The sequence below is a fragment of the Xenopus tropicalis genome, chromosome 3 (genome assembly GCF_000004195.4).
Source record: "Xenopus tropicalis strain Nigerian chromosome 3, UCB_Xtro_10.0, whole genome shotgun sequence".
Taxonomy (NCBI): Eukaryota; Metazoa; Chordata; class Amphibia; order Anura; family Pipidae; genus Xenopus; species Xenopus tropicalis.
This window is the reverse complement of record NC_030679.2, coordinates 119,129,445-119,140,585: the sequence shown is the minus strand read 5'-3', so window position 1 is coordinate 119,140,585 and position 11,141 is coordinate 119,129,445. Positions and strand designations below refer to the sequence as shown.

The 11,141-nt window shown below is 44.4% G+C and overlaps 1 protein-coding gene across 1 annotated transcript; it reads left to right on the top strand.

Moving 5' to 3' along the window:
• Nucleotides 1–2,894: 2,894 nt before the first annotated feature.
• On the top strand, nt 2,895–10,863 carry plpbp (pyridoxal phosphate binding protein). The gene is made up of 8 exons (XM_002932955.5): nt 2,895–3,052; nt 4,691–4,798; nt 5,975–6,010; nt 7,511–7,586; nt 7,717–7,851; nt 8,383–8,525; nt 9,096–9,194; nt 10,247–10,863. The coding sequence occupies exons 1-8, from the start codon at nt 2,963–2,965 to the stop codon at nt 10,355–10,357; spliced, it is 798 nt and encodes a 265-aa protein (XP_002933001.1). The 5' UTR covers nt 2,895–2,962; the 3' UTR covers nt 10,358–10,863.
• The last annotated feature ends 278 nt before the right edge of the window (nt 10,864–11,141 follow it).

Here is an 11,141-nt window from a genome sequence, read left to right as displayed (position 1 = left end):
GTTCTCCATATAGCATTACATTTCTCTGGACAACCTCTTACTACATAAGTACAGTTTTGGCTTGGCATGAAATCATTTACCAACTTATGCCAAAATTGTAGGGGGGGGGGTGTTAATTTAAAGGCTTATTGTTCTGATTTCTTTGTATGTGTGGATTACTTGGGTTTTTACCAACATCTGGTATAAATTCCTTGTCAATAGCCCCATTAGAAATATATTTACTGAGAAGAATGTTGAGGTGTTCAATATATTTTCCCTGCTGTATGTAGTGAGATTATCACTAGGGTAAGTGTCTTATTCTTTCCCAGTATTTTTGGTAAATATTTCAAGAAAAATGTCTTCATGACTGCAGTGGAAACAAACAGACTCGGAGTTCTTTTGTTTGCATGAAAGCATATAGCCATCATGCTAAAGAATGTTATAGGGAGGGTATATTTTGCACTCCGTAACTATATGTCTATCTATCAATATGTCTTATGCTTAGCTTTTTAAATGGGGCCAAGCCACCATTGCAAGGTACATAACAGTTCATCAGAATCTCTAATAAGGGATTTATAGTTATATGACTATATACTCCAGTTATTTAATAACTAACTGCCCTAAAAAGTTTTATTTTGTATCTAAGGCCAAGTAGCTGCCATGCACATAAATACAGGGTTTCCTTTTTTAAGTATAGCGAGGTGGAGGGTTCATTCCTTTAATTATATATTTAATCTGTCTGCTAGACGATTGATGAGTTAGTTGTATAATATTAACCCAGGCGAGGACATTCATTAACTGCTCTGTTACAAGCTGGGTTGATATCTGTGCAAAGTATGCACCCCATCCAGGGCACGTCTGTTCATTCCTAGCAGTGTTGGACCAGGGACCCATTCTCCAAATGGTTTTTCTTTCCCGCTTCATTCATTTCTTTATTCTGTTAATCACTTCTACTTACATGTTACAATCTATCTTTCCCTCTGTGGTTTTTTTTTTTTGTTAACATATACAAGCAAATAACTGGGTGAGGAGGGCCCTCTGACACTTGGCCCACCTGGAGTTTTCCTCATATGCTGGAGGGCCAGTCCAGCATTTATTCCCAGAATGCATTGCAATTACAATTACCTTTAATTCATAACAGTTAATGATTACAAGATTATGGTAATTCTGAATGGAAATTTACTGAAACGTGCCAATGTTATTAATAGGCAATTAAACTTTGGGAAGTATTATTTCCAGAACAGCCCTAAGCCACAGCACCCAGAGGGGTATGCATACCTCCCAACATTTGAAAAATGAAAAGAGGGACAAAAAGTTTTGGTGCACGTAGCGCAGCAAATTTTTGACCACGCCCACTTTTGTGGCCACGCCCCAATCACCACACCCCATTTTTTGTAAAAATACTCCTTTTATATAGATGAAATGGCGAGATCAGACGCAAATGTGCTATACCCTCATACTGTACTACCTAAGGAAAACAATATAGCAACTCCTACATTAAAATACAAATATAGAGAGAAGGCAGTCAGTTATAAGTGAGTTATAACTATCTACCAGTTTTGCCCCCCATACACAGGTGCCCCCCATACACAGGAGCCCCCCCCCATACACAGGAGCCCCGCCACACACAGTGTCCCCTATACACAGTAGCCCCCCATACACAGTAGCCCCCCATACACAGTGCCCCCCATACACAGTGTCCCCCATACACAGTGCCCCCCATACACAGTAGCCCCCCATACACAGTGCCCCCTATACACAGTAGCCCCCCATACACAGAGCCCCCCATACACACTAGCCCCCCCATACACAGTGCCCCCTATACACAGTAGCCCCCCATACACAGTGCCCCCTATACACAGTAGCCCCCCATACACAGAGCCCCCCATACACACTAGCCCCCCCATACACAGTGCCCCCTATACACAGTAGCCCCCATACACAGTGCCCCCTATACACAGTAGCCCCCATACACAGTGCCAGGGACAAGCGAACAACCGCCGTCTCCCTACCCCGCCCCCCCTGCGCGCCGGCGAGTGCGCATGCTCATACATTTAAAACCCCATACGGAGCAGTGGGGAGAAGTTCCCACTGCTCCGTATTGAAAAAAACTTAAAAATTCCATTGCCGCAGGGCGGCATGCCGCCCCTACTTTTCTGCCGCCCTAGGCCCGGGCCTTTGTGGCCTCTCCACAAATCCGGGCCTGCACAGTGCCCCCTATACACAGTAGCCCCCCCATACACAGTGCCCCCTATACACAGTACCCCCCACAGTAGCTCCTCCTTCTTCTGCGGCTCCTCTCCTTATGTGGCGGCGAAAAGGCCCTTTATATGGTTGCGCCCGTGTGTAATGATGTCACACGTACCCACAGGCGCAACCTTATAAAAGGGCCTGTTGTGCTGTATAAGGAGCCGCATAACGAGAAAAGCCGCTGGGGAAGTCTGAACGTCCGGCTCCAGCCAGCGCATCCCGCAATGTGGGACATTCATGGAACTATCTGGGACAGCGGGATGCGCCATGAAAAGCGGGACTGTCTCGCGAAAAGCGGTGTATGTGTCTGCTATATTTTATGAATGAGCGATACTTCCCCTGCGTGCTGTGCTCTGCCAGAGATTCCCAGGAGTGAGAGATATATGTTAGGGGTGGGAAGGTGAAACTGCCCAGCACACAAATAAAGGCAGCAGCCTCTTCTGCCTGATAAAAGACAGAGCCCCCTCAGCCCCTGACCCACTGAGCAGGAGAGGAATGCAGCCAATGCCAATAGTTAACCCTTGCCTGTCACAAATGCTCCTCCCAGGACAATTAAACATCAAGGTAAGGCTGTGAGCTTGAGTGTAGCAGGGAAGATTGAAGAGTTATGGGGGCGGGGCTTAATTCCCCAGAGCAGAGCATTCTGATTGGATACAGCTAGGATTGCCCGTATCCTATTGGTTGTCTGGTGAGGGTTCCTCTATGACCCGTAAAGCGGAAGTAGAAAGTGAGAATGTGGAGAGCAGGCATGTCAGAGGAGATAGGGAAAGCTCTGCAGTGTGTGCGGGAGAGGGTTCAACATGCAGCAGCCAGGAGGCTCAAGGTGAGGGGGCGATACGGCAGGGCCAGTGAGGAGCATATACATCCAAAATATGCTGCTTTGTGCTCCCTGTTCATGTATAGTTCTTCCTGCTGTCCCGGATTCACTGTTAGATGTCCCGCTTTTCAGCTTTGCCATTTAATTGATTGCTGTGCCTGCTCTGCTCTGGGGAATAAAGCCCCGCCCCCATAACTCTTCAATCTCCCCTGCTACACTCAAGCTCACAGCCTTACCTTGATGTTTAATTGTCCTGGGAGGAGCATTTGTGACAGGCAAGGGTTAACTATTGGCATTGGCTGCATTCCTCTCCTGCTCAGTGGGTCAGGGGCTGAGGGGGCTCTGGCTTTTATCAGGCAGAAGAGGCTGCTGCCTTTATTTGTGTGCTGGGCAGTTTCACCTTCCCACCCCTAACATATATCTCTCACTCCTGGGAATCTCTGGCAGAGCACAGCATGCAGGGGAAGTATCGCTCATTCATAAAATATAGCAGACACATACACCGCTTTTCGCGGGACAGTCCCGCTTTTCATGGCGCATCCCGCTGTCCCAGATAGTTCCATGAATGTCCCACACTGTGGGATGCGCCGGCTGGAGCCGGACGTTCAGACTTCCCCGGCGGCTTTACTCGTTATGCGGCTCCTTATACAGCACAACAGGCCCTTTTATAAGGTTGCGCCTGTGGGTACGTGTGACATCATTACGCACGGGCACAACCATATAAAGGGCCTGTCGCCGCCGCATAAGGAGAGGAGCCGCAGAAGAAGGAGGAGCTACTGTGGGGGGTAATGTGTATGGGGGGGTAATGTGTATAGGGGGCACTGTGTATAGGGGGCACTGTGTATGGGGGGGCTACTGTGTATAGGGGGCACTGTGCAGGCCCGGATTTGTGGAGAGGCCACAAAGGCCCGGGCCTAGGGCGGCAGAAATGTAGGGGCGGCATGCCACCCCGCCGCAATGGAATTTTTAAAGTTTTTTTCAATACGGAGCAGTGGGAACTTCTCCCCACTGCTCCGTATGGGGCTTTAAATGTATGAGCATGCGCACTCGCCGGCGCGCAGGGGGGGCGGGGTAGGGAGACAAGCGGTTGTCATTTGCGCATGCGCATTGGGGGGGCGCGGGCTGTTCAACGGGGTGGCCTAGGGGCGCGCCGAAAACAAATCCTGTGTATAGGGGACACTGTGTGTGGCGGGGCTCCTGTGTATGGGGGGGCTCCTGTGTATGGGGGGCACCTGTGTATGGGGGGCAAAACTGGTAGATAGTTATAACTCACTAATAACTCACTGCCTTCTCTCTATATTTGTATTTTAATGTAGGAGTTGCTATATTGTTTTCCTTAGGTAGTACAGTATGAGGGTATAGCACATTTGCGTCTGATCCCGCCATTTCATCTATATAAAAGGAGTATTTTTACAAAAAATGGGGTGTGGTAATTGGGGCGTGGCCACAAAAGTGGGCTTGTCAAAAAATTTGCCACGCTACGCGCACCAAAACTTTTTGTCCTTCTTTTCATTTTTCAAATGTTGGGAGGTATGATATAACAATAGAGAAGTATTGATGTATACATGAAAACACACACATACACACACGCACCTCTAATTACACAGCCTGTCATTTTCTTCAGATTACCATCTTTTTTTTCAGACTCTGCCAGCGATTGATCCCAGGCTGGTGGCGGTCAGTAAAACGAAGCCAGTGGACATGGTAATTGATGCTTACAGCCATGGGCAGCGATACTTTGGAGAAAACTATGTGAGTTTATGATCCCTCATTATTCTAACTAGAGCCAGTATTTATGTGGGGGGTAATAAGATAACTACTGATAAGTAAACAAGAGTCTTAGGGCAGTGACACATGGGGAGATTAGTTGCACCACCCGAAGTTTCCTCTCAAGGCGACTTCGACAAATCGCCGGTGGGATGGCATTGCAGAGATTTGTCGGGGCGCGACTAATCTCCCTGTGTACGCCTGCCCTTAGGGTGAAGTAACACGGAGCTACAGCTGCTTGTCAGGGCTACTAAAATATACAGTGCTGATCATTTACTGATAATTGTCTCTACGTGTGTTTTAGCAGAGGCAATTCTCAGTATTGTCTATGGCAGGGTATTTTCTGATGTTTAGTAGCTGTGAAAAAGTAGCTGCTACTAGTAGCTCTGTGTGTCTCCACCCTTAAGGTAGCTGTACTTTGAAGATCTGCTTGTTTGGTGAGTTCCCCAGACAAGCTGATCCTGACCTCAGCCACCTGACAATTTTTAGCCAGATATCAGTAGGCCTGTCGTAGGGTCCCATACACAGGGACCTGCCGTCTGAAGTGACTGAATCCGTATCTTAAATGGCCAAGGCTTGTATGGCCATGTATTGAAGTTAAAGGAAATAGCTCGGCTACAATTTGGCGTCAGGCCACCTACTATTGCCTCCCTCATGCTGATACTTGTTTGTGCTGTATGGCCTTCACTCAGAAATTGCAAGTGCAAGTTATTGTTATTAAAGGGTTTGCGTACTAACACCTCAGTGGTGAGACCTTTTAAGGTTCACTTATAACAGGGTCTTAGTAAGCAGTGGCACTGACTGATGGAGTTTAAGTGAGCATAGTTCATTAACCTTTCCAGCACTGGGCTCTCCATCGCTTTGATCCCTGAACCTAAGGGCAGGTTATTCCACCCTCATGATTCCTCCAGTTGCCCCTCTAATTTGCATTATGTTTAAGTAACCCATGGAGGTGTAGCTGGAAGCAGAGAGGGAATGCAAAACCTGATACTGCAAGCCAGGTAATGCCAGCAGGGTGGCACAAGATTTTTAAACAGGATTATTTTTGCCCTGTTTGATTATTACAGAGATTATTTCCCATTAATGAGATCCCGATGCTTCATTATTTCCTGTTTATATTCCTGTATTTAATAAAACCTCTATCACTGTCTGTCTCTGTAGGTACAAGAGTTAGCTGAAAAGGCTTCAGATCCAAATGTAAGTAATGTATTGTATCTCTGCCTCTTGAGTTTCATGTTTCTTTTAAAATAAAAACAGTTTCAAGTAGGGATGCACTGAATCCAGGATTCGGTTCGGTATTCGGCCAGGATTCAGCCTTTTTTGGTAGGATTCAGATTTGGCCAAATTCATGGTCCTGGCTGAACCGAATCTGAATCCTAAAAATCATGTGACTTTTTGTCACATTAACATGAAAGTGGAAAATTTTTCGCCCCGTGCACGGCAACATTTAACCCTTCCAAATCCTAATTAGCGTATGCCGAATCACCGGCAGTGGATTTGGGGGTTTGGCCGAACCCAAAGTACTGGATTCGGTGCATCCCTAGTTTTAAGAATATGCTAACATTACAGTATGAGTAGATTTGTTTATTTAATGGAGAACAAAACCTTAAACCATTGGGGGCTGCCAGGTTGTTAGGCACCCTCAGTGATTCTAGTCATTTACCTGTTATTTCGGGCTAATGCTTCTCTTCATTAAAAAAACCACGCCACGCCATCTTCTTTATTTCCCTGGTGTCCCCTGCACCATTCTAGGAGGATGAATGTTCATTACAGAACTCTCAGAAAAATTTTTGTACTGTGTATGTGCTGGCCCAATCCCAGTGGGGGGACACCAGGAAGATTGGAAATAGATGGCACTCAGCAAACCGTGCCTTGGCCTTGTGTGTTTTTAAAGACGTGGAGCAGCAGCCCGGGATAGCAGGTAGTGATTAAAATCAATGGGGGTTCCTAACAACCACATTATATATAACCTGTTAGAATATACTTGGTCTCTTGGATTCTAAAGCCCTCACCTGAAAGACAAAGCAATGTATATGACAAGCATTTCACTTGTTACATCATACCATAAATCTTTGTGTCTTCACCTTCTAAGCTTCTTTAGTGCTTTATCCACCCTTTCATCGGAAGGCCTTGTGCCTCAGCTTGTCGCTACTCCTACAAGTTTATGCCTTACAACTGAAGCTGTACACTTCTGGCCTGGGGTACCTACTTAAAAATGAGTAGTTCACCTATATATTAACTGTGTTAGTAATATTCTGAGACAATGGCCAATGTATCTTCATGTCAGTAGGGCCAAGAGCGCTAAGGCCTGCAAGGGCATATCAGTATGTGGAGGTGCAGCTCATCTCCAGATACACAGGGCCTTGGCGTGGGATGTGCCTCCTGCTTTTCCCTACCTTGTGTGCAGGGTAAGGGAACTGGCAATGGGGGTGGATACTAGAAAACCCTGCCCACCCGCTTGTGGCACTAGCAGGTAACCAATTGCATTTTTACTTTACTATACTACTTGTAGTAGACTCATTAAAACAAATTGCTGATTGCTTGCCACCCACTGGTAACTTCACCAGTGCAATTTAGCAAATATGTTATTAATTCAGCTCCACTGTATCTCAAGGTGAGCCCAGTGTCTGATTAGGTTTTTGTCTGTATGTGTAAAGCCTCCTTCTGGTTACTACTGATCACTGTTGTTCTTTTCAGCTTTTGGCATCGTGCCCCGACATAAAATGGCACTTTATTGGACATCTCCAGAAGACACACATCAACAAGTTAGTTGGTAAGGTCCCTTCAGTGGCACCCAGTTGTGCACTCATTGAACCATGTTTGGGGGAGGTGGGGGGGGGGGAATCTGTAGATATTATTGCACATATTTGGCCATAACTCATCTTTCGAATTTCACTTCACAGGTGTCCCAAACCTCTACATTCTGGAAACTATAGACTCCATAAAACTGGCTGACAAGGTGAACAGTTCCTGGCAAAAAAAGGGATCATCGGAAAAGCTAAAGGTTATGGTGCAGGTGAACACAAGCAGTGAGGACAGTAAGTGCACAGTGCCTGCAAAAGGTTTGCATTATTACCCAAAGCCCCAAAGGGTGTATAAAATAGATATCCCCAAAATGTTATTTGTTCTCTTATAGGCTCCCTGGCATAGGTGTTATTGGGCAGCTGGATAGTCAAAAATATACATCCTTGATAGAAATGCTTTGCTGAATATCCAGCACTGGAAGTATTTTTTAGTAAAATACATGCCACAAGAAGGCATGCCCATATTAGGTATAGTAATATAGTAACTTGGGTTGAAAATAAGACCATATTCCATATCTATATAGAACCTTCCTAACTGCTAACTAGCAGTTACTATCTATAGTGGACATTTTGCCAAAAGATGCCATACATTAGCAGGCCATTAGCCTTAGCCTTATAAACAGTTGCCAAAGTGTGGATGCAACAATAAACATCCAAGACGTTCTATAGATCTGGTAATCATTTTATGTGTATGGTGGAGGGGAATGAGAAATCAGTTTCCATTGTTACCATGTTCCTTAAATGTCCACTTCTACATTGTTTTAGGCAAACATGGCCTTGCACCCACTGAAACCACTGAACTTGTTAAACATATCAGAGAGAAATGCTCCAGTCTGGAATTTGTGGGGCTTATGACAATCGGAAGCTTCGGTTATGATATAACCCAGGGGCCCAACCCAGATTTTCAGGTATTTTAAATTTTATAGGGAAGAGGGGTTTCTAGAAAGTGCTTTAGATGTTTTCCTGAACCATTAGTTGGCTCAGAAAAACCCAGAAACAGAGAAGCAGGGTCAGACTGGGCCAGTGGGAACAATGGGGAAAAAACTCAGCGGGCCCTGCTGACCTAGACCTAATCCTCACCTGTTGCTCCCTGCTGCTGCCACTCTCAATGCCCTTCCTCACCCAATTGATGCAAAGTATAAGGTACATACGTGGGGGTGGGGTTGAGGTTTGCATTGGTAGAGTGGGTGGGTGAACAGGCGGTTGGGGGCCCCTGCGGTAGCAGCCCTGGTGGGCCCATAGTGCAACAAAACTTTCTCACTGTCCTAAAAGGATTCTATAGAGTGACAGAGCATGGTAAGTGTCCTCTGGTGCAGCCACAATGATATGAATAATAAACATGGCAGCTGGAAAAGGTTCCTGCAAAGTGTACAGGGCTGGGGTTTATATTTGAGATCAGTTTGCAGTAGGTACTGGTATACAGTGACATGTACTATAACACAGCTTATAAATTCGTACAACTATTGTTCCCTATGTAGATGCTGCTGGCTCAGCGAGAAGAGGTGTGTGAAAAACTAGGACTTCAAATCGATTCTGTGGAGCTCAGTATGGGAATGTCCTCAGACTTTGAGCATGCAGTAAGTATATTGTTTACTTATTTATTTACAGAGAGTATACATCATTCTTATCAGTCCCTGCACCAGTGGAGCTTACAATCTAGGGTCCCAATAAGGCATACATAGTGAGGACAGTTTCACCAGGAACCTGGACTTGTCACCCACACACAAAAAGCTGGATAATAAAAGTTCTTAAAAAATTAAACATGAAACCCAAATTCTTTTTTTAATTAAATCATCCATACCTGTTATAAATGTACGTGTATTTAAAAATCGGAGCTGTCAATCATATATTGCCTGCCCCACCTCTATGCCACAGTCATAGAGGCAGGGCAGGAAATATATAATTGACAGCTTAGATTTTTAATTACAATTACTTTGACTTTCCATTCAGCACTTCCTAGATATCCCCTAGATGGCAAATGAATATGATTTTGGATGAAACAAAGCTTGCCTTAATAACAGTGTACACAAAATGGCATCTGTCAGTTTGATGTGACTGTAAATTCCAAGACTGAAGGAAAAAGAAATTCAATAATTTATATAGTGTAAGTAAAGTTTATCTTGCTCTGCTAACATGATACAGAAGGATTTGGAATGATTTCTTAGAGTGACAGGTCCACGTTAACCTACCTGTACGTTGTTTGAGTATAGGTGGAAACCACAGTTTACTAAAGTAATCTGTACAGATACAGGGAGAATAAAAAATATGTATAAAAATTGAATTCATGCATCTGACACATTAATTCATATTATATGAATGGTATTTTCCACTTGCCATTTAGTTCTAGTTCTATGTCTTAGTGATAACCTCAGTCCTGCCTTATTCATAAAGTATTTTCAGTTGGTAGGGTGCTTCCATCCTATATATATGATGGTGCAGTTTTCCTAATATATTTACTTTTATTGTACACAGTTAATAACTAATAACTTGTACCCTAAAGAGATCATAGCTGCCCATCATTTTTGGTCCCTGGCTCTTTAGTGCCGTTAGACTTCTGTATTAATAAATACCTCATTGTGATAACCATGCCCTTATCACTTGCCCTTTCATTCTCTTCCTTGGTCTGCAGATTGAGGTTGGCTCCACTAATGTACGAATTGGCAGCACTATCTTTGGTGAGCGGGTTTACTCTAAAGCTGTGAAGGAAGATGCAAATGTAACCAGCACAAAGGAGTCGTAGGCCCTTAAAGTACAAGGGCAGGGAACCACAGGCAGAGCAAGAAGGTGCTAAAAATATGGATGTTAAAAATGTTCTGTAGTCAGTTTCACCTCCTTTGTGCCAAGTGTCGCATTTGTTTTTGATGACACATCCATAACTAATTTTCCTGAAATGGACCTGAATGAAGAACCATTTTATGTGATCACCATTTTGAGAGAATAATGAAACTGGATCTCATTTCACTGCATCTTATCTTATGCACACTAGTGCCTCAAAACTAATCGCACTGGAGGACTGTGCTGCTCAGAATATTCTCTTTATAGCAAATAACTTTTATGGCATAGGTGTACTAAGCAGGTTTACTAGTGCAACCCTGTCATCCATAATAAGCTACCTTGGGCTACAGAAATTAACATGGGCCTCAGATAAGTTAAGTTAAGTTTAGATTTCCCTTCATCGGATTAATGAATGTGATATCCCAGATGTGCTTGGCAGTTATGAAATAAAAGTGCAATCTGGGGATAGTCTTTTGCTTCTGTAAATCTTTTTGACCCCTGAGTAAGGACTAATTAGCTGCTGGACTTTATAGTGAACAGTTCTTTTATTGTGAGGTACATGCATTTTGTTAAGCGTGTCCCAAAGTGGCCACAACTTTTTATCTTCTACTTAGTTCACAGAAGTGCATCTGCAGTTAAATGGAATAAGTGTATTCTCAAATGTGCCCAGCAGGTGTCACCGTTTAACAGCACAAAGCCTGGGATGTAACGTGTTCTACAACCAATGATTTTTTAGGCACATACAGGCA

Excerpts from the sequence above, each read along its gene's own strand:
- plpbp (XM_002932955.5), top strand. The coding sequence starts at position 2,963 with ATGTGGAGAGCAGGCATGTCAGAGGAGATAGGGAAAGCTCTGCAGTGT. Across the intron at positions 7,852-8,382 it reads GAACACAAGCAGTGAGGACA|GCAAACATGGCCTTGCACCC; the intron begins GTAAGTGCACAG and ends ACATTGTTTTAG. Across the intron at positions 8,526-9,095 it reads GGCCCAACCCAGATTTTCAG|ATGCTGCTGGCTCAGCGAGA; the intron begins GTATTTTAAATT and ends TTCCCTATGTAG.